This window comes from Phaenicophaeus curvirostris, chromosome W (assembly GCF_032191515.1).
Source record: "Phaenicophaeus curvirostris isolate KB17595 chromosome W, BPBGC_Pcur_1.0, whole genome shotgun sequence".
Taxonomy (NCBI): domain Eukaryota; kingdom Metazoa; phylum Chordata; class Aves; order Cuculiformes; family Cuculidae; genus Phaenicophaeus; species Phaenicophaeus curvirostris.
The window spans coordinates 851,940-878,582 of NC_091430.1; the positions used below are offsets into that span (position 1 = coordinate 851,940).

General features: G+C 43.2%; 1 protein-coding gene across 3 annotated transcripts in view; it reads right to left on the reverse strand.

Moving 5' to 3' along the window:
• The window catches only part of LOC138732937 (ras GTPase-activating protein 1-like), a 135,168-nt gene that overhangs the window by 70,380 nt on the left and 38,145 nt on the right, over positions 1 to 26,643 (reverse strand). For all 3 annotated transcript variants that reach the window (XM_069879728.1, XM_069879729.1, XM_069879730.1), the window contains exons 5-8: positions 14,569 to 14,686; positions 13,545 to 13,576; positions 9,933 to 9,985; positions 9,083 to 9,233 (exon numbers count right to left, since the gene is read on the reverse strand). In XM_069879728.1, the coding sequence (XP_069735829.1) occupies positions 9,083 to 9,233; positions 9,933 to 9,985; positions 13,545 to 13,576; positions 14,569 to 14,686 (354 nt within the window). The remainder of the gene's footprint in view (positions 1 to 9,082; positions 9,234 to 9,932; positions 9,986 to 13,544; positions 13,577 to 14,568; positions 14,687 to 26,643) is intronic.

A 26,643-nucleotide genomic window follows, 5' to 3' on the forward strand; every position in this document is an offset into this window, starting at 1 on the left:
TTTGAAAAAAGCTTCTTTGTATTAACCAATCTGTGATCGCCTAGTTTGGTGTGGGGACCAATCGGTTTGAGACACGCTTCTTGTAGCTAGTATAAATATGTCTTAAAAACACAATAAAATTGACACTTTTTGCTTGTATCAAGTATTGTCCCGTCTCTCAATCGCGGCAGTATACTAAAACATTGAAATCAAGAAAATTCACAAAACTGTACTCATAATTTATTAATTCTAAACCCAATAGAATTTTTTCAATCAGTTGTTCAAAATACTTGTACTGGGTCTGGCTGGGATGGAGTTAAATTCCCCCATAGCAGCCCTCCTAGAGCTGTGCTTTGCATTTGTAGCTAGAACAGTGTTGATAACAATCCAGTGTATTGGCATCAAGGCTGTCTCTCCAGCATTCCCACCAAAGGCCAACAGGCTGGGGATGGGCAAGAGGTTGGGAGGGGACACAGCTGGGACAGCTGACCCGAACTGACCAAAGGGATACTCAATGCCATATGATGTCTGCTCAGCCATAAAAGCTAAGAGAAAGGAGGAGGAGATGGGGGAAATTAGTTATTAAGGTGTTTGTCTTCTGAAGCTACTGCTACATGTACTGAGGCCCTACTTCCCAGGAAGTGATTGGACATTGCCTGCTGATGGGAAGGGCAGAATAAATCTTTTTGTTTTCCTTTGCTTCCACACGTGGCCTTTGCTTTTCTTTTATTAAATTGCCAATATCTTGACCCATGAGTTTTTTTCATCTTATTTTCTCCCCCTTTCTCATTGAGGAGGGGCAGTGAGAGAGGTTCTTGGTGGGCACCTGGTGGCCAGCCAAGGTCAACCCACCACAATGCCAAATGAGTACATCACCTTTTCCACATTCAAGTAATGCATGCAAATTTCCAAGCTCTCCAACCAGGCTGAAAATTGCTATTTTATTGGTAATAATTTTCAAAGTTCTAGAGTAACTAGGGAAGGGGAATGGGAGATACTTCAAATTGTGCAAAGTGATTTCATTCTTGGAAGGGAGTAGTGGGAAATAAAAAAGTTTTTTAACATGGATTATGGAGATTATACTTCAAAATCTTTGAGTTATCATGTTAAATTAACTGCCCGGTCAGTAACATTCCTTTATAGGGAAGTTTGCATGCTAATTACCGGAATCAGGTTTAAATTTTATTTTGCAAGATCAGGAATAAAGTAGTGACAGACACAAGCTAAATCTCAACATATCTTTGAGTTGCTCTTATTTCTGCAGTTATTGAAAATTACATTGTAATAAAGAGAAGAAACGCTAACATCAACACAGATGAATCACTCATATACAAAATATCAACCTGAAAATAAAGAATTAAGTAATTAAGTGGAGAATGAAAATATACTTTATGTGTTTTCTCACACAAATGCCAAGTGCTGAGTCCTGCACTTGGGACACAACAACCCTGTGCGGTGCTATAGGCTTGGGGAAGAGTGGCTGGAAAGCTGCCTGGAGGGGAAGGACCTGGGGGTGTTGGTCAACAGCCAACTGAACATGAGCCAGCAGTGGTCCAAGTGGCCAAGAAGGCCAATGGCATCTTGACCTGTATCAGAAACAGTGTGGCCAGCAGGACCAGGGAAGTGATTCTCCCTCTGAACTCTGCACTGGTGAGGCCACACCTTGAATCCTGTGTTCAGTTTTGGGCCCCTCACTCCAAGAAAGACATCGAGGGGCTGTAGTGTGTCCAGAGAAGGGCAAAGGAGCTGATGAAGGGGCTGGAGAACAAGGGTTATGAGGAGCAGCTGAGGGAACTGGAGTTGTTTAGCCTGGAGAAGAGGAGGCTGGGGGGAAACCTTATTGCTCTCTACAACTTTACCACACTGCATAAAATAATCACTCATTGTATTTTGCATGTTGAGCAGCTATTGCCAATGTTTTGTTGTGAGGGCAATCAATAATAAAGCAGATTTATATATTTTTCCTCATTCACCAAATCAAGAATACCTTGATTGTCAATGTCTCATCTCCCTCCTCGGTTAAAAAAACAGGAGTCACCCCTCAAGATAAAAAGCAATTGCTTGATTTCTTCCAATTTTGTAAAATGAGCTGAAGAATAAACTGAGTTGTATCTGAAAACTCATTTTGGAGTTACAGTACTGTATAGACTAGGACTTTATGCCTTGATGGAGGGATTAAAGTTTTTTTACTTTAGCCCTCTTCTCCCTCAGATGGTCACTGTATACTGTCTTACACTAAAACAGACCAAATGGCTGAACAAGATAAACACTGCAAACAGGAAAATACTACATATCTTCAAATACACTTGAGAAGGTATTTGCAAGTGATCCAAGTTATCTAACGTAAAATGTAAAGCATGAAATCAGACTGACCACAAAAAGAATTTAAGAGAAAGGGAAAAATTCTTCGGCATCTGACAGCAACAAAATCCTACCTAAAAATACACATCAAGGAAGTATAAATAAGTATGAACTAAAAAAATGAATAGTTAAACTTAGTTTAATATAGCAAAATAAAGATGAAACTCAATACTACATTATGGTTAATTTAGTAATGGTAAATTGTTTAGCATAGGGCTTATTAGGCTGGCCAGATCCTAGCCACTTGGATTTTAAAAGTATCTCATAGTCATGAATAGAATCATCCTTTTAATACTTAACAGGTGAATTAAGAGTTATTCCAACTGCAAACATTTCAAATAGTGAAGAATCCAGAAAACCGAACACTAATCTATACTTCAATAAATTATAAAGAATAAGAATTAACAAGTTATGCCTATATTGTTCAGCCGACAAAAAATGGATAATTTTATCAGTTAAAATAAAAAAGAATTCCAACAACTTAAATCTTCTCCTAGTCTCAAATTGTCTCATCTATCAAATTAAAGATAACTTGAAAGCTTGTTCAATGTATAATTGCTGGAACAGTGTTTCTTATCTTCTACTTTGACATGGAATCACCAGATACACCATGCTATGCTGTGCTACTGCCCCAGCCCCTGCCTGCCCACCTCTCCCCCTGCCCCCCCCCAGCCCCCGGCCAAATTTTAGATGTTTTTTTAACCTTCTTAGGAAGGTTAGATTTAAGAAAGGAAATAGATGGCGAGGAGAAAGGGGGGGCAAGTTAGGTACGCCTATCTGACCACACTTCAAAATCAAAAGTGAAGCATTAATAAATGCTATCTTAAATTTAAATATTGTTTTATTTCCCAGATGGTTTGTATATCCAGAAATGGGACTGAAGTCCTGCAACCTCTATAAGCAATACAGGATATGCTGGGGCCTGACGGGATCCATCTGTCCCAATGGGGAAACCACTTCTTTGCTCATAAGCTGGCAGGACTGATTGAGAGGACGTTAAACTAGAATCACTGGTGGAAGGGTATACCTTCAGCTCTCCTGCTGGCAAGCCAAGAGTTGGTATGGCATCGTCTGAGGGTGGCAATGTTAATGGGAACATTTTTTGCTGCTCCAGGGAGTACCGAGGGCTCAGGAGCACATCTGAAATGCTTGCACCCCAACACACGCAGTATGAGAGGCAAACAGGATGAATTGGAAGCACTGGTCAGTTCCCAGAGCTGTGATGTCATCAGTATTAGAGACATGGTGGAATGAGTCCCACAGTTGGAGTGCTGGGATGGAGGGCTGCAGGTTGTTCAGGAGGGATAAGCAGAGCAGTTGAGGTGGAGGAGATCCACCGTATGTAAGGGAGAGGTCTGACAGTACAGGCTTGTATCAGAAATGGCATGACCAGCAGGTCCAGGGAGGTTATTCTCCCTCTGTACTCGGCACTGGTGAGACCGCTCCTCGAATCCTGTGTTCAGTTCTGGGCCCCTCACCACAAGAAGGATGTTGAGGTTCTGGAGCAAGTCCAGAGAAGAGCAACAAAGCTGGTGAGGGGGCTGGAGAACAGGTCTTACGAGGAGCGGCTGAGAGAGCTGGGGTTGTTTAGCCTGGAGAAGAGGAGGCTGAGGGGAGACCTCAATGCTCTCTACAACTACCTGAAAGGAGGTTGTAGAGAGGAGGGTGCTGGCCTCTTCTCCCAAGTGACGGGGGACAGGACAAGAGGGAATGGCCTCAGGCTCCGCCAGGGGAGATTTAGGCTGGACATTAGGAAAAAATTCTTCACAGAAAGGGTCATTGGGCACTGGAACAGGCTGCCCAGGGAGGTGGTTGAGTCACCTTCCCTGGAGGTGTTTAAGGCACGGGTGGACGAGGTGCTGAGGGGCATGGTTTAGTGTTTGATAGGAATGGTTGGACTCGATGATTCGGTGGGTCTCTTCCAACCTGGTTATTCTATGATTCTATGATTCTATGATTAGGAAGAATTTCTTCACCATGAGAGTGGCGAGACACTGGATTGGGTTGCCAAGGCAAGTTGTGGATGCCCCATCCCTGGAGATGTTCAAGGTCAGGTTGGATGGGGCCTTGCTCAGCCTGACCTAGTGAGATGGCAGGGAGGTTGGAACTAGATGATCTTTAAGGTCCCTTCCAACCCAAACTAGTCTATGATTCTAAACTAAAACAAACAAAGCTGCACGCCAACACACTACACCTACCTTCCCATCAAAACAGAACTTACATACCCTTTAAGCAAAAAAACCCTTTAAAACATGATGCAAGTACCCATCTCAAAGGAGCGTTAACAAGAACAGATTGCTTAGGACCTTGTTCAGTCATGTTTTGTGTATCTCCAAGGATGGAGGTTCCACAACCTCTTTGGGCATCCTCTTCCAGTATTTGATCACCCTTACAGTAGGAACAAAAAAGTGGTTTGTGTTCACATGGAATTTTCAGTATTTCAGCTTGTGCCCACTGCCTCTTTTTCTGTTACTGGCAACTACTAAAGAGAGTTTGTCTCTCCTTTGCTCCCTCTCATCAGGTATTTATACACAGTGATAAGATTCTTCCCTCAATCCCCAGCCTTCTCTTCTCAAAGCTAAACAGTCCAAACTCTCTCCATCTGTCCTCATATGACAGATACTCTAATCCCTTCATCATCTCATGGCCCTTTGCTAGAAGCCTACAACACCTGGACACGGTATTCCCAATCAGTCTCCCATCGAAGTATTAACTGGGCCCCAGTGCTGCTTAGCTGTAGAGGATTGGTTAAGAAGGAAAGGGCATCAGGACGCTGGCTCTTTAAGGCTTGATATTTTGGCAGGGCCTCAATCTCAGAATAATCTTGACATTTAGAGGAAGTTGGTTTGTAGCAAGGCAAGGTGGGTAATGTAGTAAGTAGTACAGCTGAACGCAAGGCAGAACAAGAACAGAGCATGCTTGGCAATCACTACCAATAGGCACGTAGCATGTAGTAACTGCTGACCAATCAGTGTGTGAGTAGTGGACACAGTCCAATAAGCACTTTACGCATAGACTGTAACGCGGTGTATAAAAGTTGGTGGCAGGTTCGCAATAAACTGAGCAAGATTCTAAACTCATATTGGGTGTGGTCTTGACTACGGCTGACTCTCCTTGCAACACTTAGCTTCTGAGATGAGATGAAATAGAGCATGTTCAGGATGGTGTGGCCACAGGCTAGTAAGCATATATTTTCTGTTTGAGATTTAATGATACGTAGTTAGTAAAATCGTCATGTGTGTGTGTGTCCCAAATAGACTTTGCCAGTTTTCACATGAAAAAGTAAATATTCCTTCAGTAGTGACCTGTCTATCTTATCCATGGAATAAACATAAAGATCACAAACGTTACATGCTTTACTGAAGTCCATGGGAAAATATTATTTCATTATATAGTCTAAAATAATTCACTCAGTATGTATTTAGCATTTCCTAGATATTAGGACCTTCAAATAGATACTAAAAGACTACAAATAGGCTATTTTGTAGAGGTCATATAAAAATAAGAAATAATAAAAGCAGACCTCCATATGAGAGTGTGTAAATACAGTCTGTTAGTTATACTCATCAGTAGAAGTTCAGAGCAATTTATATACATAACGGTGGGACAATATGCAAAGGGAAAAGGTTAGTGGAAAAAGTAGTCTTCCTATGCAACACGCAACACTAGATTCCCAAGATGTACCCAGGAATTTTTCCCTGTAATCACTGAGAACAATTTTGGCTTGCTTTTGGAAGGCAGAGACATAACATTGCTTATATAGGTTGCGAATCTTCCAGTCCCATGCCTGGATATTCATATTACCTGGGAAATAAAACAATAGTCAGCTTTTGAGTTGATTTTCTTACTTTTCTTCAGGCTCTTACTTTTGTATGGAAAACCTTGGTCTGTAATTCATGTGACTATAACTGTGATAGATACTCTGCAAACAAAGAATAGATTGGCTTTATTTTATCCATTTTTTTTAATTCCAGTTACAATCACTAAAACATCAAGACAAGAATATTAAGAGAAACAACATTAGTACCAAAGATGATCTTTTTTAAAGTTTCTATCTAATACAAGATTTAAAGCAGATATCTTCAGATCATTTAAAGAAATAGCTTATTATGAAAAGATTAATGAAAATTGTTTAACAGATGCATTTAAACAAGCAGCACCTCTAGTTTTTCACCATGAAGACAAACTCTATGTTTTCAGATAAGTTATAAAGAAGAAAAACAGATGTTCTCTCTGCTCCCAAAAATACTTGCAAATCATTTCATTATCTTGCATAAATTCATACTACTTCCAATGTTTCTGTTCTGGGCTCAATGCCATTTGATGTTTTTCAGCCATTTTTGGTTGTTCCATACAATAATCCAGCTTAGTCTTCATATATTTAAAGACTTCCTTCCAGTATCCATAACAAATAAACCAATACAAGAACTAAAAAGTCTACAGGAAGTTATTCCTTTTTTCCTACTTCTTATTTATTGCCCTCTGCAGTGGATCTTATGGTAAATAATTTGGGGCAGTTATCACCTTCATTTTGCATCCTTATTATTTTGCATTACGTACTGTTTGAACTTCCAAGAAGTTCATCAACTTTCAGTAAATACTAACTTGGACATAATTTGAGCTTAGGAGTATATTAGTAATTCTTCAGAACTTGAAGTCTTTCAAAGCCAAGCAGAGGATCTTTGCAACCTAGGTACCAAAATATTCAAAAAACCCTCTAAAAACATATCATAACTTAGCAATGCTTAATTTTTTAATCTTGTTTTCCATCCAATGTCAAGGAAAGAATCTTCTCTAGGTAAATGCATTTTATATATACACTTCAAGTGAATCCAGCACTGGGAAATTAATTTCCTAGAGTAATAATTTATTGCAGTAAGCTTCTGGAGCTATACTATCTAATGTTGCAAAGCCATTTGAGACTAAGATGATTTCCACTAATTTGCTAATTAGTTTGACATCACCTAGGATGCGGGCTTTTAGCCTATCATCCTCCTAATAAGGCATGTAACTAGAGAATGGGCAAAAGAGGATTTACCTTCATCAAAGGCTGACACTGCAGCTAGCTTGATTTTCAATGAGGGTGTCTGGAGACCAGACTGATTAATGTAGAAGGTACTCAAGCAGCCTGTGTGTGGGATATGCATAAGTTAATAAGGTTCAAATCGCTTAGTCTCAAACTATTGTTCATTTGAAATCATATGAAGAAGTCCACTGAACTTCTTAGGAGAAGTCAATGTTTTCTCAGACACACCAGCTGCTGAAACTCTACCCAGTCAGAAGTCAAGCTGGAAGTGAGAGAAATTTTCTTTTGGGATGAAGAACACACGGCTTCTAGGTGAAAAAGTCTGGAAAATTTCTGATTATGTGACAGGCAATGACCTCAATTAAAAGAGAAAGGTGAGTTTTCACTACTGAGAAGTCTTGACAATTTTATTCAGAGTTCATAGAATCATAGAATCACCAGGTTGGAAGAGACCCACCGGATCATCGAGTCCAACCATTCCTATCAAACACTAAACCATGCCCCTTAGCACCTCGTCCACCTGTGCCTTAAACCCCTCCAGGGAAGGTGAATCAACCACCTCCCTGGGCAGCCTCTGCCAGTGCCCAATGACCCTTTCTGAGAAAAATTTTTTCCTAATGTTCAGCCTAAACCTCCCCTGGCGGAGCTTGAGGCCATTTCCTCTTGTCCTGTCCCCTGTCACTTGGGAGAAGAGGCCAGCTCCCTCCTCTCCACAACTTCCTTTTAGGTAGTTGTAGAGAGCAATGAGGTCTCCCCTCAGCCTCCTCTTCTCCAGGCTAAACACCCCCAGCTCTCTCAGCCGCTCCTCGTAGGACTTGTTCTCCAGCCCCTTCACCAGCTTTGTTGCTCTTCTCTGGACTTGCTCCAGAGCCTCAACATCCTTCTTGTGGTGAGGGGCCCAGAAATGAACACAGGATTCGAGGAGCGGTCTCACCAGTGCCGAGTACAGAGGGAGAATAACCTCCCTGGACCTGCTGGCCACACCATTTCTGATCCAAGCCAAGATGCCATTGGCCTTCTTGGCCACCTGGGCACACTGCTGGCTCATGTTCAGGCAGCTGTCAACCAATGCCCCCAGGTCTTTCTCAGATTCAAGAATGGAACTATATTGATAGCATGTCCCATAGAAGGGAAAACTATCTCTTGCAATTTCGTTTTGCACATATTAGTATATTTTTAAACCCATGGCAAAACAAACCCATCCTAAGTTTCATCACTCTAAATTAAGTGATCTGTGCTTCTGACCAAATATCATTCACGTGTTATAGGGCAATTAATTTTAATGACTTTTTTCAACAATGAAGATAGTTTTTCACTTTCTTGTCAATACTAATTTCTATTATTTTTACTTTTAAATCCCTACTGAATATCTCTGATAAAACTAACATTTAAATTTTCCCCTTTCATATATACGAAACTCCCTATTGTAAATAGTTGCTTCAAAGACAACACAGCAATCTCCTAATTATATGTCATAATAAGTTGAAGAAAAACATTTACAGAAGAAGAAAAATACTTCAAAAGAAAGAAGTTACACTTAAGATTTTGAAGGCTTCTGGAGTGTGCTTACTTGCAACTAGCTACTAAGCAAGTTAGTTAAAACTTAGTATATTCTTAAGAAATCTACTAAAATCTTATGATTATATCAGTAAGTTATCAGCAATATGTTATACAAATTCTTTATAGAAGTATAAAATACAGACTATTAAAACTTACCTATTATAATATCTGCCTCCCATCATAAACTGATTGCTTGATGTTGGACATATTTTAAAACGCTGAATATTTTCACTGGTCCGAAAGTAAAGTGAATAATCACCAGGTGTATTATCAGAAGGCCTCACAAGAAAACTGCACACCTGACCAACTGAAAAGATATCATAATACAGTGTTATTCAATTTTATTTATCTTAGCGTCATTTATGAGCTCTTATCAAAGCTCTTTCTGTACAAATTAGTAAGAATTGCACACTTAAAGGAGAAAGTCTTATGTAAGTTCCAACAGCGATCCCCATTCTTCACTCAAATGGGATGAAGTTGTACTACATTGCCAAAGTTAATGTAAATTCATTTGTAGCTGACAACCTATCTCCACTTTTGCCACCTCTTTACAAGAGCATATGGTATGTGTGTGGAGGTTTGACAGTGTTTTCAAAAAACCTAAAGGCATGTTATTTGACAGTATGAGTCAGAAATCTTGATGTTTTCATTTTTAAAATTATTTCCTCTGTGAGGGGACTAAAAACAGTTTATGATATATTCGCCCGTAAGTACATAACAGTATTATCTCTTCAGCATTTTAATAAAGCCCAAGGTATTTTTTATTTATATATATTAAAAAAAACAAACTCGACTATTTCAATTAGAATTATGAAACTAACTGTACTTGAGAACATAGACAAATACTCAGTGCTCAGCTGTGAGGGTTTTTTCTAAGTAATAGCAACTACAGGTCTGATGTTCATACGTTCACACAGAAAAAAACAGGTTTTGCTGCAGTCTGTTATAAATAGGATTACTTTGTGTCATTCCACTACCACTGTATTTCTATCTGAAAAACAAGTACCTGTCACCAGCAAATTGTAAGCTTCTTGTTTGGAGATCTTCCCATGGAACCATCTTAATGAAGAGAAAAAATAGAAAGCAGGACTATTAGCTCCCTTTTTTTATTTGTTGTGACATCTAAGGCTCTGACACCTATGAATTAATCTTTATTTTAAAAAATCTAGTATTTATAGAAGATATAAGAAACCATTATGTTACTCAGTAATTCTGTTTTTCTACCAATAGAATGAAAAATAAATATCTACAGCTATATAAATAAACTCCCTTCAATACAAGTGTCCAACACAAAGTAGATATTCAAGTCTGAGTGTGTTTAGAGATGAAATGGCATTGTTTAAATGCTAGATAATTTGACAGGCATATTTTAAGTCAGCCTCAGATAGCAATTTATTTTAAGTATGAAATGCAAAGACCAAAGAAAGCGATTAATGAAAGTTAAATACTGTACAGAATAACTAAAATTAAATTTTGCTAGAAGCTGAGGAAATGAAACCTAGGTTTGTTAGACTATTGAATATGAATTGCTTTGATCTCACACCTTGCATCTTCCAGAGTCCTGAGTCAGAGCATCATCTTTAAAAATACAACAATCTGTCCAGACTTAACCTGATACCTCTGATTATAGGAAACAGCTTGACAGTGCATGGCTATTCAGTTCACATGTGGCACACTACATACTACATCTTAAGAGCTCATCCTGTCCTTTAAAGGAAAGCTAGAAATATGGCCTTTCATTGCAGAGTGTTTAAGTGTAAAAGAAAGCCTCTTTTACGCATCATAAAAGAGCTCTAATTCTAACTTGCTTTCTATATTACCTTTACAGGACAATCTCTGGCTATGGGAATATTAACAGAAATCCCTGCCTCCCCTACCATCCTCTAAGTGACATGAGTAACTGGACTGACAGTGTAAAAGCTCTAAGAATCTGCTACAAACTACCCTTTTTTAAAAAAACAAAACCAAACAAACAAAAACCCCCCAAAACCAAAAAACGTCCTATATTTGACGGCATCCCTACCACTGTTATGCTGCTATGCCAAACTGACTAGCAGAATGTTGAGGACCAGTAAACTGAAGCCACACACCAATGATTTGCTTTCCCCCATTAAAAAAAAAACAGCACTAAGAAATGCCCTTCTTCAATCATCAGTCCTTTGGAGACTGCAAACTGGGCAATAAATACATGAAACAGCAGCTGCAATTACAGCAAGCAAATGGAGGACAGATAAAGTTATCCAACTACTAGAAATTTTATGTAACTTTCATTTGCTATGCATCTTTACTACTGTGTATTGGATTTGCATGGTAAGGTTCTGGTAGCAGAGGTGCTACAGGGGTGGCTTCTGTGAGATGCCAGAAGCTTCCCCATGGCTGATAGAGCCAATGCCAGCCAACTCCAAGACAGACCCACTACTGGCCAAAGCTGAGCCAATCAGTGACGGTAGTAGCGCCTCTGGGATAACACATTTAAGAAGGGGAACAAATTGCTGTGCAACAGCAGCTGGGAGAGGAGAGAGAATATGTGAGAGAAACAACTCTGCAGACACCAAGGTCAGTGAAGAAGGAGGGGGAGGAGGTGCTCCAGGCACCAGAGCAGAGATTGCCCTGCAGCCAGTGATGAAGACCATGGTGAGGCAGGCTGTCCCCCTGCAGCCCATGGAGGTTAACGGTGGAGCAGAAATTCCCCTGCAGCCTGTGGGGACCCCATGCCAGAGCAGGTGGATGCGCCCGAAGGAGGCTGTGACCCCTTGGAGAGCCCGCGCTGGAGCAGGTCTTCTGGTAGGATCTGTGGGAGCCTACACTGGAGCAGTCCGTTCCTGAAGTACTGCATCCCAAGGAAAGGACACACACTAGAGCAGGGAAAGAGTTTGAGGAGTCCTCCCCCTGAGGAGGAAGGAGCAGCAGAGACAATATTTGATGAACTGACTGCAACCCCCATTTCCCCATCCCCCTGTGTTGCTCACAGGGGTAGGAGGTAGAGAAATCAGGAGTAAAGTTAATGAAGAATGGAGGGGTAGAGGGAATCATAGAATGGTTTGGGTTCGAAGGGATCTCAAAGCCCATCCAGTTCCAACTCCACTGCAATGGGCAGGGACACCTCCCACTGGATCAGGTTGCTCCAAGCCCCATCCAACCTGGCCTTGAACCCCTCCAGGGATGGGGCAGCCACCACTGCTCTGGGCAACCTGGGCCAGGGCCTCCCCACCCTCACAGGAAAGCATTTCTTCCTAAGATCTCATCTCAATCTCCCCTCGTGCAGCTGAAAACTGTTCTCCCTATCCCTGCACTCCCTGATTAAGAGCCTCTCCCCAGCTTTCCTGGAGCCCCTTTCAGTCTTGGAAGCTGCTCTAAGGTCTTCCCGCAACCTTCTCTTCTCCAGACTGAACAACCACAACTCTCTCAGCCTGTCCTCGTACGGGAGGTACTCCAGCCCTCGGATCATCTCTGTTGTCTCCTCTGGACTTGCTCCAACAGCTACATGTCCTTCCTTTGCTGAGGACTCCAGAACTGAATGCAGGACACTGGCAGAGGCTGCCCAGGGAGGGGGTTGATTCACCTTCCCTGGAGGTGTTTAAGGCACGGGTGGACGAGGTGCTAAGGGGCATGGTTTAGTGTTTGATAGGAATGGTTGGACTCGATGATCCAGTGGGTCTCTTTCAACCTGGTTATTCTATCATTCTATGATTCATGAGAACAGACTAGAGGGGGAGAATCACCTCCTTCGACCTGCCGGTCACCAGTTCTGATGCAGCCCAGGATATGGTTGGCTCAGGAAGATGGTTTAAGATTTGTTTTTATTTCTCATTATCCTACTCTCTGTTTCCTTAGCAATAAATTAAATTAATTTCCCCAAGCTGAATCTGTTTTTCTCTTGACAATAATTGGTGAATGATCTCCCTGTCCTTATCTTGATCCACGAGCCTTTTGTTATATTTTCTCTGCTCTGTCCAGTTCAGGAGGGTGAGTGATAGAGCAGCTTTGGTGAGCACTGGATATCCAGCCAGAGCCAACTCACTGCATACTGAAAGTAATATAACAATCAACAGTTTCCCATAATATTAATGAATTGTTCATTGTAAATTATATTAGGTTCTGGTTTATTTTTAAAGTATTTAATAACTTGGACTTCACTGCAGAGATTATTCTATATATTCTAGAGGCTCCTGGTTTTCACTTTAAGTGTTAGCACATGAGGCTAATATAGAAAATGATACTATTACACTATCGTTCCCTTAATGATATGTTGTTCCCTCTCCTGCATTTAGAGTTGAGGAGACCTGAAAAACGCTTACCTCTAAGGCAAACTGTATGTGTATAAAAAAATCCCACAAATCAGAAATCACCACACCCTCCACTATACATATTCTGAGTAAAGTGATCACACTGAGACTCATTCAAGATTTTATCACTGTTAAGCCCATTAACTCATAACTAATACAAGACTTCATGTCCATTACCCATGTATCTTCAACAGCTCATATAGAAGAAGTCTTAAGATCAAAAAAAAAATGTACACACAGCTTTGGTTCACCTTCCCAATCTCATAACTAATGTTTACAAACAGTTATTTTATTATTTACTTTTAATAACAAACCAAACCAAAACTCCTTACATTTTTCCTTCATGTGGATCTTCTTCTCTTCCCTAATAGAAGAATGAACATATTAAGTGCATGACAACAGTATGCTTAAGTTTAGAAAAGTAAACTTAATAGGTTAAGATCTTCTGTAGAAACAAACAGCACTAAGAAATCCAAGACATTATTGAACAGTTCATGTAAAGATGTTTTCAATTTCATTCACTAAGTGGAAATTCAGCCATAACACATTATTTTCAAAAGATTGTTTCTGTTACTCTTAAAATCCTTCTTTATATGTGGTAACTTAAATATTAACTTTCCTGAGCTTCAACCACTAATATAGAAATCTACAGTTAGATACTCTAACATGGTCATTTCAATTTAGCCATTAACATCCTGATAAAGATGTGAGAAACAGGTGAAGCAAACTCTACTAATAGCAAAATATACATGCTGCAAAGCAAACATCAGCATGACTCCAAAGCAATGGTGAACTTCTTTAAAACAAGCATGTAGAAGGGTGGGGTGGGTGGTTTTGTCCATTAAATCATCTCTTCTCCTGCAGTAACTCAATTATCTTTAGGTCACCTGGTTAGCTTCTTGACTTAGTATAAGCCCTTCTAGGTATAATTAACTCATCAATATATTTTTTAACCCACACTTAGCCCTTAAAAAAAAAACATACCGCAGTGCAAAATTTAAGTTTATACATTTATGAATGTTTTATAGCAAACAAACAAGCAAAAAAAGAATGCAACTGAATGGCTAGCAAGTTCTTTAACAGTACTGGTGAGTTTAGGGAACTGCCTAATAAGTGCACAGTATCATTCATTTGCACATGAACTTGTTTGGATATTGAATCAGACCTAAAGGTTTATTACACTATTTAAAAACTGGCAGATTCAATTACTGCAGGAAGGTTTAGAAAAGTACATGAAGTCAGGCAGTTAAAAACCACTAGTTTGGATTTATTTCAATGTTAACTTACACACACACAATTAATAAAAAAATAATCAAATCTTAGTTCTGCAACAGATTTTAATATAAAATTACTTACCACTTCTTCTACCAGGTCTTCCACAATAAGACCTTGTTCATCTGTCCGTAGGTTTGTAACCCACATCCAGCCATCTTCCAATTCATTATGGACAATAAACATGTCTTCTTTAAGGAAACTGAAGAGAGTTACAGTAAGATTTATGTTAGAAGTACAATCACAATATAAATTTAATGAACACAATGAATTTTTGAGCGTAGTTTCAGCAAAACATTTGAGGAAGTCTGATCATAAAAGATACATTTATTGGTATCCCAAGCACGCCACGTGCATTTTTCACACAGTTTAAGTAGCTATGATAGATGAATATTTATCCTTCTTTGATTTACATACAGAATTTAATAGATACTTTAAAGTGTACTAAGGACGCATAAAACAGAAAAGACCAAAACATTAGGATAGTAACATTCTTTTTTTCTATAAAGAGGAATCAAATACACAAGTAAAAACAATCAAATACTTTTATGAAAATCTAATTTTGTATAATAAAGCCTGTGGAATATATACTATGTAGGTCTTTGCATATGAAGATAAGTGCTAAAAAGAAGATACAGAATAGTTCCTCAAAAAGACATGCAGTTAGCCACAATAAGAGCATAAATACTAAACATTAAAATGTCCAAGGAAGTTTCATTACTTGAAGGTTAGTACAAGTTATTCCTTAAGTGTAATCCCAAACTCAGGTGTACTGGTTTCAGACAGGATAGAGTGAAATTACTTAATAGTAGTCTGCATGGGGCTATGTTTTGGATACATGCTGAAACTAGTGTTGATAACACACTGATGTTTTCGTTGCACAAAAGAAGCAAAGCATAGTTGGTAGTGAGCAACTGTTTTCATTTGCATCATTTGTCTTTCTAGGGTTTTATTTTCCTCTATGTCTGTTAGTTGTGGGGTTTTTTTTCCCCTTACAATTTTTTTAAAATGTCTTTCTAATTATTAAACTGTCTTTATCTCAACCCATGAGTTTCTGGCTTATTTTTACCCTACCAATTCTTTCCACATCCCAGCGGAGAGTGAGCAAGGGGCTGTATGGTGCTTAGTTGCCAGCTGTGCTTAAAACACAACAGTCCTTTTTGGCACCCAGGGTTTGAGATAATAATAGATTTGAAAAGAGCATATTAAAAGGAATTTATAATTATTATATCTGTTGACAGTTTCTGGTCATGATATTGATTTATCTGTTTTCAATATCAGTTTTTCTGATCTGTGCCATGCTCTTTTTTTTGCTGTACATGTTAAAGACTGGTGCTGGCGTTTGCAATTTGCTCTGCTCTGTAGTAATTACTGATGTTTTCACTGGGAGATTTATTATTAAAACACTGGCCTTGAGCTTAATCTGCTATCTGAGCTCTGTACTGAAGCCATTACTGTACTTCAGGTACCATCTCATGGAGACAATTAACAATTATACTTCTTCCTCTGAGAGGATTTTTGTGGAGCAAATACAGAATGGCACCTTCAACACATTTTTGTGTGTGGTAGATGTGGTAGATGTTGTCTCCCTCATTATAATAACTCTTCAACATCTTGGACATCCTTGGGTAACCAAAATACTCCTAATGGTACTTCTTCAGGACATTATTTCTGCTTTTTCAAAGGTTAACCAACTATTTAGGAATATCACCCAGGCCCCAAGGCAGTGTGGTTATGGGTGGTAAGACATGTGGGACAATATGGGCAGGTATCTAGACAGGTTGTCACCTCCAATGGTCTGGGACTTCACTCCCAGATACTGATGAAGTGACAGAATGTTTGAAAAAAGATACCTGGCCTATTCCAAGGAGGCACAACTTATCGCACTGTGCTGGGGCCTCATCTGCATCTCCTGAACACTGTTCAGCAAGAACAGAGGGTCTCTGGCTATGAAAACATACTGACAGACACTGTGGCTAAACTAAAGATCCAGCCTCGAGCCTATTAGGTTGGTGCAAAAGTAATTGCTGTTTTTCCCCATCAGCTTTAATGCAGTCTATCTCAGCTTAGAAAAAAAATCATTAATCGAAATCAGATCCATTCGAATCTATGAATTTTTGCCAACAAGAAACAAATCTATTTATTCTGGTAGCAGAGAATCCTGAGGTCCTGGAACTGATGAATCCTTTGAAGGCGTTTTGGGCTGCTGCTTACTTGTGGAAAACCTACTCTTGCAAGAAGTTGTTGAAGTGCTTGAAAGTGTGGTAATCGGTGGGAGAGAGGTCTGGGGAGTAAGCTGGGAGAGGGAGGCTTTTGTAGCCTGGTTTGTGCAGCTTCTGCAGAGTCATTTGCAAGACATGTCATTGGGCGTTTTCGTGGAGAAGAATCGGTCCTTTTCAATCGACCAATGTTGGATGTAAATGTTGCAGTTCCAGGTGCATTGTGTCGATTTCCTGGCAACACTTCTCTGCTGTGAGGGTTTTGGCAGGATTCAAGAAGATGTAGTGGATGATTCTACTTGCCAAAGACCAAACACTGACTGCAGCCTGCATCTGATGTAGCTTCGGTTTGGGGGTGTCAGTCCAGCCACTGCACAGAACACCATCAGGTGTTGTACAGAATCCATTTTCCATTCAGCTTGTGCAGCACCCATTTGTCGAGCTCTTTTGGTTTTCCAGTTTGGTACAAATGTCAAACAACTACAGTCAGAGAGTGCTTTGATACCCTCGAGCTCAATTATGGTGATAACAGGATCGAGTGCATGTGGGTTAAATTAAGAGGAGCCCACAAGAAGGCAGATTTTGTGATGGGAGTCTGTTACAGACCACTCAGCCAAGAAGCAGCTGATAAACTCTTCTATAAACAACTGGGGATAGTCTCAAGATCGTTAGCTCTTGTCCTTGTGGGAGACTTCAGTCTTCCGGACATCTGCTGGAAGTACAATAGAGCAGAAAGGAAGCAGTCTAGGAAGTTCCTGGAGTGTGTGGAAGACAACTTCCTCACACAGCTGGTGAAAGAGCTGCCAAGGGAAGGTGCCCTTCTGGACCTACTGTTTGTGAACAAAGAAGGCCTTGTGGGGGATGTGACGGTTGGAAGATGCCTAGGACAAAGCGATCATGACATGATAGGTTTTTCAGTTCTAGGTGAGGTGAGGAGGGGGATTAGCAGAACAGTAAACTTAAACTTGCAGAGGGCAGACTTTGGACTGTTCAGAAGGCTGGTTGACAAAGTCCCATGGGAGACAGTCCTTAAGGGCAAGGGAGCCCACGAGGGCTGGGCGCTCCTCAGAAACGAAATCCTAGCAGCTCAGGAGTAAGCCATCCCCATGTTCCAGAAAAGGAGCCAGAGGGGAAAAACCAGCTTGGTTGATCAGGGAGATCTTGAGGGACATCAAAAAGAAGAGGAATGTCTATGAGCTTTGGAAGAAGGGACAGGCATCTTGAGTGAACTACAGGGAGGAAGTGAGATCGTGCTGAGAAAAAATCAGGAGGGCTAAGGCCCAACTAGAAATCAGATTGGCCAAGTTGATGAAAGATAACAAAAAAATCTTTCCATAAATACATTAACAATAAAAGGAGGACCAGGGAGAATATTGAGTCCCTATTGGATGCAGATGGAACAACTGTGACAAGGGACAGGGACATGGCTGAGGTACTTAATGCCTTCTTTGCCTCAGTCTTTAATAGTAAGGAAAGTTGTTCCCTCTGTGTACACACTCAGGAGTTAGAGGAGCAGAACAAAGCCCCCATGATCCATGAGGAAGTGGTTAGAGCCTTGCTAGCCCAACTAGACACCCACAAGTCTATGGGGCCTGATGGGATCCATCCAAGAGTATTGAAGAAGCTGGTGGATGTGCTGGCCAAACCCCTTTCCATCATCTTCCAACAGTCCTGGAAGACTGGGGAAGTCCCACTGGACTGAACTGGAGGCTGATGTTGTGCCCATCTACAAGAAGGGTCACAGGGAGGACCCAGGGAACTACAGGCCTGTCAGTCTGACCTCAGTGCCAGGGAAAGTCATGGAACAGGTGATCTTGAGTGCTATCATGAAGCACATGCAAGAGAACCGGGTGATCAGGCCCAGTCAACATGGGTTCACAAAAGGCAGGTCTTGCCAAACTAACCTGATCGCCTTCTATGACAAAGTGACTCGACTACCGGACAAGGGAAAGGCTGTGGATGTATCTTCCTGGACTTCAGTAAAGCCTTTGACACAGTTTCTCACAGCATTGTGCTTAGGAAACTGTCAGCCTCTGGCCTGGACAGGCGCACACTCTCCTGGGTGGAAAACTGGTTGGCTGGCCGGGCCCAGAGAGTGGTGGGAAATGGTGTGAAATCCAGCTGGAGGCCAGTTACAAGTGGGGTTCCCCAGGGCTCAGGGCTGGGTCCAGCCCTGTTCAATGTCTTGATCAATGACCTGGATGAAGGCATTGAGTGCACCCTTAGCAGTTTTGCGGACGACACTAAGCTGGGTGGAAGTGTCGATCTGCTGGAGGGTAGAGAGGCTCTGCAAAGGGATCTGAACAGGCTGGACTGCTGGGCTGAGACCAATGGGATGAGGTTTAACAAGGCCAAATGCCGGGTCCTGCACTTGGGGCACAACAACCCTATGCAGTGCTACAGACTAGGGGAAGAGTGGATAGAAAGCTGCCTGGTGGAGAAGGACCTGGGGGTGTTGATTGACAGCTGAGGGGCATGGTTTAGTGACTGATAGGAATGGTTGGACTCGATGATCCTGTGGGTCTTTTCCAACCTAGTGATTCTGCGAACTGTTGAATGGTCAACATTGAGTTCTTCTGCAACCTCTTGACTTGTTTTGCGTGGGTATACTTCAATACTGGCCCTCAATTGGTTGTCATCTATCGCAGAAGGACATCCACGACCCTCCTCATGTTCAAGGCTCTTGTTTTCATTATGAAGTTTTTGGGACCAATGTCAAGCTGTATGTTCGTTGATGATCCCCAGGCCAAATGCTTGGTTGATACTGCAACAGTTTCCAATGCTTTACATCCCCTTTTGAACTCATGCAACAAAATCACTCAAATTTGCTTTTAGTCCATCTTTAATTTGAAGGCGTAATATAAAACAGAATAAGCAGTGAAACCAAAGCCATTAGCATAAATAAGTAGACTGAATTTTGTGCTTTAAGATGACGTACTACATGAACACTATTCAATAAAAACTTAATGCAAAATAACCATCACAGTTTACGGTGACAAAAATGGCAACAATTTTTGCACCAACCTAATACATCAGTCCCCTCTACAATTAAAAAGAAACAGTGGAAGTGGAAGTCAACGCATTTAGTAGGAGATGAAGAAGCTCCTGACTGAGAGCAGGAGAAAGAATCAGAAGAGATAGTCTGTTCTGTAGCAGAGCAGTCAAAGCAGGTGGAACGTCCAAATTCATAAATGAGAGAAACCACGCAATGCCTATCCCTAAGTGAGCCGCAAGATATGCAAAGCTGTCAACCAGGTGAGCAACTTACCAGCTGGTTACTCCAGTGCTGGGATATAGGGGCCAGTAGTCAAGAATTAGCAGCAAGGCTAAGTGTCGGGTCACTTCAGTGACAACGACCGTGTGCAGCACTCCAGGCTTTGGGAAGAATGACAGGAAAGCTCGCAGTGGAAAAGGACCTGCGGGTGCTAGTTGACAGCCAGCTGAACATAAGCTAGCAGTGTGTCCAGGTGGCCAAGAAGACAAACAGCATCCTGACTTGTAGCAGAAATGGTGTGGCCAGCAGGACCAGGGAAGTGATCGTCCCCATGTACTCAGCACTGGTGAGGCCCCTCCTCGAATCCTGTGTTCAGTGTTGGGCCCCTGAGTACAAGAAGGACATTTAGGGGCTGGAGCAGAGAAGGGCAATGGAGCTGGGGAAGGGTCTGGAGCACCAAGTCTTATGAGGAGCGGCTGAGGGCCCTGGGACTGCTTAGTCTGGAGAAGAGGCGGCTGAGGGGAGACTTTATTGCTCTCTATAACTACCTGAAAGGAGGCTGTAGCAAGTGGGCGTTCATCTCTTCTCCCAAGTAACGAGTGATAGGATGAGAGGAAACAGCCTCAAGTTACACCAGGAGAGGTTTAGACTGGATATTAGGAAATATTACTTTACCAAATGGATTGTCAGGCATTGGCACAGGCTGCCCAGAGAAGTGGTTGAGTCCCCATCCCTGGAGGTATTTAAAAGACAGATAGATGTGGTGCTATAGGGACATGGTTCAGTGGTGAACTTGGCAGTGTTGTGTTTATGGTTGGACTTGATGATCTTCAAGGTCTTTTCCAAACTAAATGATTCTATATTCCTATAGCAACCTGGATGACACAGTCCATGTGGCAAATGTTTGTACGAAGTGCACCGAATTATATACCAACACTCAATAATGAGCTGGGGAGACATGAAGCACCAACTGTGGATGGACTGCCCAGCCAACTCTGAGAATTAGAAGTGAATCTTGGTTCCTCCCTACAGGCCTGCATCTTGGCTGTGGAGAAACTGTCCCAACAATTGTCCCTGCAATTAAAGAAAGATAGGTCTTCTTCATCCATACCTACCAATGTCTTGGTTATTAAGTCAGCCTTTTTGTGTTCAGGGAAGAGGGTTACCAGTGGCACACACAACATGCCACCCTCTGGTTCTATCTGCGTGACGAGGGGAGGACACGAGACAGTGGGATTGTGAAACTACCTGGAGGTCAAGTACAGGAACTTTAAGAAAAAACAACAGCCAAAAGGCATCCCTCTAGGAAAATTACTGCTCAAGTGTCTGTTAGTTGCTGGCTGGAGTTAAACTATAGCATCAGGTCATATGAAAATCTTTCAGTGGAGCACAAGGGGACTTCTCAATCAAGTCAGATGGTGCATCAGGGATGCAGGCACTAGCTATGAGGTACTAAAACTCATCAACTACTAATTCATAGAATCACAGAACATAAAATCATTAGGTTGGAAAAGACCTTAGAGATCATCGACTCCAACCGTACCTGTCTACTACTAAATCATGTCCCCAGGCACCTCATCTACCCGCCTTTTAAACACCTCCAGGGATGCGACTCAACCACCTCCTTGAGCAGCCTCTACCAGTGCCTGAGAACCTTTTCTGTCAAAAAATTTTTCCTAATGTCCAGTCTGAACCTCCCCTGATGCAGCTTGAGGCCATTCCCTCTTGTCCTATCACCTGTCACTTGGGAGAAGAGACCAACACCCACCTCTCTACAACCTCCTTTTAAGCAGTTGTAGAAAGCAATAAGGTCTCCTCTCAGTCTCCTCTTCTCAAGGCTAAACTACCCCAGGTTGCTCAGCCGTTCCTCCCTTGTTCTCTAGCCCCTTCACCAGCTCCATTGTCCTTCTCTGGACACGCTCCAGCCCCTCAATGTATTTCTTGTCATGAGGGGCCAAAAACTGAACACAGGATTCGAGGTGCAGTCTCACCAGTGCTATGTACAGGGGCAGAATCACTTCCCTGGTCCTGCTGGCCACGTTGTTTCTGATACAAGGCAAGACACCACTGGCCTTCTTGGCCACCTGGGCACACTGCTGGCTCATGTTCAGTCAGCTGTCAAACAACACCCTCAGGTCGTTCTCCTCCAGGCAGCTTTCCAGCCACTCTTCCCCAAGCCTATAGCACCGCACAGGGTTGTTGTGTCCCTAGTGCAGGACTTGCCACTTGGCCTTGTTGAATCTCATCCCATTGGCCTAATCCCAACGATCCACCCTGTCCAGACCCCTCTGTAGAGCCTCCCTACCATCCACCAGATTGACACTTCCTCCCAGCTTAGTGTCATCTGCAAACTTGCTAAGGGAGCACTCTATCCCCTCATCCAGGTCATTGATAAAGATATTGAATAGGACTGGACCCAGCACCGAGCCCTGAGGACACCACCTGTGACCAGCCTCCGGCTGGATTGAACTCCTTTTCCTACCACTCCTTGGGCACAGACATCAAGCCAGTGTTTTACCCAGCAGAGGGTGTGCTTGTCCAGTGGCTGCCAGTTTCTCAACTAGGACACTGTGAGAAACCCTGTCAAAGGCTTTACTAAAGTCCAGGTCCACTACATCCACAGCCTGTCCCTTATGCACTAAGTGGGTCACCTTGTCATAAAAGGGGATCAGGTTAGTTTGGCAGGACCTGCCTTTCCTAAACCTATGCTGAGTGGGCCTGATCACCCAGTTGTCCTGTGTACGCTGTGAGATGGCACCCAAGATGACCTGCTCCATGACCTTCCCTGGCACTGAGGTCAGGCTGACAGTCCTGGAGTTCCCTGGATCCTCTGTCTGTCCCTTCTTGTAAATGGGCATAACATCTGCCAGCCTCCAGTCAAGTGGAACCTCCCCAGTCAGTCAGGACTGCTGGGAGATGATAGAAAGGGATTTGGTGAGCACTTCTGCCAGCCGGGCAGGTCTCTAACCAGTTCCTCTTGGGTCATGGGAGTACCCAGGGAACAAGACAGGACAAGAGGGAATGGCCTCAAGCCCCGCCAGGGGAGGTTTAGGCTAGACGTTAGGAAAAAATTCTTTACAGAAAGGGTCATTGGGCACTGGAACAGGCTGCCCAGGGAGGTGGTTGAGTCCCCTTCCCTGGAGGTGTTTAAGGCACGGGTGGATGAGGTGCTGAGGGATATGGTTTAGTGTTTGATAGGAACGGTTGGACTCGATGATCCGGTGGGTCTCTTCCAACCTGGTTATTCTGTGATTCTGTGATCTCACCTTACTATTGAAGACTGAGGCAAAGAAGGCATTAAGCGCCTCAGCCTTGTCCTCGTCCTTTGCCACTATTTTTCCCCCTGCATCCAGTAAAGGATGGAGATTCTCCTTGGCCCTCCTTTTGTTGTTGATATCTTTGTAGAAGGATTTTTTTATTATTTTTCACAGAATGGGCCAATCTAAATTCTAATTGGGCTTTAGCCCTTCTGATTTTCTCTCTAAAAGATCTCACTTCATCTTTGTAGTCCTCATGAGTTGCCTGCCCCTTCTTCCAGAGTCCTTATATTTTCCTCTTTTTCCTGATTTCCTGCCAGAGCTCTTTACTCAGCCAGGCCAGATTTCTCCCCCACCGGCTCATTTTCCAGCACACGAGGACAGCTTGCTCTTGTGCTACCAGGAATTCCTTCTTAAAGAGCATCCAGCCCTCGTGAGCTCCTTTGACCTTAAGGACTATCTCCCAAGGGACTCTATTGACCATCCTTCTGAACAGTCCAAAGTCTGCCCTCCGGCAGTCCAAGGTGGCTGTTCTACTGCCCCCCTACCTTGCATCTCCTATAACTGAGAATTCAATCATCTCGTGATTGCTGTGGCCCAGGTGTCCTCCAACTGTCACATCTTCTACAAGGCCTTCTCTGTTCACAAACAGCAGGTCCAGTGGGGCACCTTCCCTAGTCGGCTTGCTCACCAATTGTGTTTGGAAGTTGTCTTCCACACACTCCAGGAACCTCTTAGACTCTTTCCTCTCTGCTGTATTATACTCCCAGCAGACATCTGTTAAGTTGAAGTCTCTCACAAGGACAAGGGTCAGCGATCCTGAGACTTCTCCCAGTTGCTTATAGAATAACTCATCAGCCTCCTCGTCCTGGCTGAGTGGTCTATAGCAGAGTCCCACAACTATATCTGCCTTATTAGGTGCACCTCTGATTTTCACCCATAGTCATTCAACCCTATCATCACCATCAATGAGTTTGAGGCTGCTGAAACTCTCTCTAAAATAGAGGGCTACCCCACTGCCTCTCCTTCCTCACCTATCTGGCCTGAAGAGTCTGTAGCCAGCCATAGCAGCACTCCAATTATGTGAGTCGTCCCACTACGTTTCCATGATGGCAATTAAATCATCATTTTCTTGCCATACAATGGCTTCCAGCTCCTCTTTGTTGCCCGTGCTGCGTGCATAGGTGTAGATGCACTCCAGTTGGGCTGTTGATCTTGCTACACTCCTAAGGGGAACAGTCTTAATTCCTAAGCAACTGCTCACTGAATTATCTAACCCTTCTGTGGTGCCATTTGAAGTGCTATTTCTCATTTCCTGTGAGGTGGCAGACCAAGGGGCCTTGCCAGCACACCATCCCTCAGAAACTGGAGTGCTATTCCCAGGCTTTTTTCAATCAAGCCTGGTTATGTCCCTCTCCCCGTTCACATCTAGTTTAAAGCTCTACTAATGAGCCCTGCTAGCTTCTTGGTGAGTACCTTTTTGCCCCTAGGGAACAAGTGTACCTCATCCTTGGATAGCAAGCCTGGTGATTTGCCCGTCAACCCATGATCAAAGAACCCAACGTTCTGCCCCTCACACCAGGTTCGGAGCCAGTTATTTATTTCCAAAATTATACAGTAGTTTTCTACAAAACATATCTCATATGAGGGGGTGTGACAAATGCACCCACTCAGACTGAGTGAACAATACTTTAGTTGAGGCACTACTGACAAGTAAGCCTGACTGAAATCAGCCTTACTGTGCAAACCTTGAGAATTGTGCTAGGCCACATCTTCTCAGGAACTGAAGAGTCTATGCCATGTCTTATCAGGATCTAACAGTACTAGCCTCAGCTGGGACTAGACAAAACTAAAACTGCTACAGCTGCACTCCTGCACATACACCAAAAGGAGGGGTTGACTACAAGTCAAACACTTTATGCTATAAGTATCTGTAGCCCCACCCCACTTTCTCTTGTACGGCAGCAGGCTGCACAGTGGTGATCTCCCCCTTGAGAAGGAAGACATCTCAAGGTTACTTCTTGAAGATGAGAGACCCTTTATCCAGCATCTAATACCTATAATGGGTGTTTGAATGCTATCTAAATTAAAATCTAATCACCATAGAATCACAGAATCACCAGGTTGGAAGAGACCCACCGGATCATCGAGTCCAACCATTCCTATCAAACACTAAACCATGTCCCTTAGCACCTCATCCACCCATCCTTTAAACACCTCCAGGGAAGGGGACTCAACCACCTCCCTGGGCAGCCTCTGCCAGTGCCCAACGACCCTTTCTGTGAAAAATTTTTTCCTAACGTCCAGCCTAAACGTCCCCTGGAGGAGTGTGAGGCCATTCCCTCTTGTCCTGTCCCCTGTCACTTGGAAGAAGAGGCCAGCTCCCTCCTCTCCACAACTTCCTTTCAGGTAGTTGTAGAGAGCAATGAGGTCACCCCTCAGCCTCCTCTTCTCCAGGCTAAACAACCCCAGCTCTCTCAGCCGCTCCTCGTAAGACTTGTTCCCCAGCCCCCTCACCAGCTTGGTTGCTCTTCTCTGGACTCGCTCCAGAGCCTCAACATCCTTCTTGTGGTGAAGGGCCCAGAACTAAACACAGTATTCGAGGAGCGGTCTCACCAGTGCTGAGTACAGAGGGAGAAGAACCTCCCTGGACCTGCTGGCCACGCCGTTTCTGATCCAAGCCAAGATGCCATTGGCCTTCTTGGCCACCTGGGCACACAGCTGGCTTACGTTCAGATGGCTGTCAACCAACACCCCCAGGACCTTCTTCTCTGGGCAGCTTTCCAACCAGACTTCTCCTAGTCTGTAGCACTGCATAGGGTTGTTGTGCCCCAAGTGCAGGACCCGGCATTTGGCCTTGTTAAACCTCATGCCATTGGACTCTGCCCAGCGGTCCAGCCTGTTCAGACCCCTTTGCAGAGCCTCCCTACCCTCCAGCAGATCGACACTTCCACCCAGCTTAGTGTCGTCCGCAAACTTGCTAAGGGTGCACTCGATGCCTTCATCCAGGTCATTGATCAAGACATTGAACAGGGCTGGACCCAGCACTGAGCCCTGGGGAACCCCACTTGTCACTGGCCTCCAGCTGGATTTCACACCATTTCCCACCACTCTCTGGGCCCGGCCATCCAACCAGTTTTCCACCCAGGAGAGTGTGCGCCTCTCCAGGCCAGAGGCTGACAGTTTCCTAAGCACAATGCTGTGAGAAACCGTGTCAAAGGCTTTGCTGAAGTCCAGGAAGATCCATCCACTGCCTTTCCCTCATCCAGCAGCCGAGTCACTTTGTCATAGAAGGCGATCAGGTTAGTCTGGCAAGACCTGCCTTTTGTGAACCCATGTTGACTGGGCCTGATCACCCGGTTCTCTTGCATGTGCTTCATGATAGCACTCAAGATCACCTGTTCCATGACTTTCCCTGGCACTGAGGTCAGACTGACAGGCCTGTAGTTCCCTGGATCCTCCCTGCGAC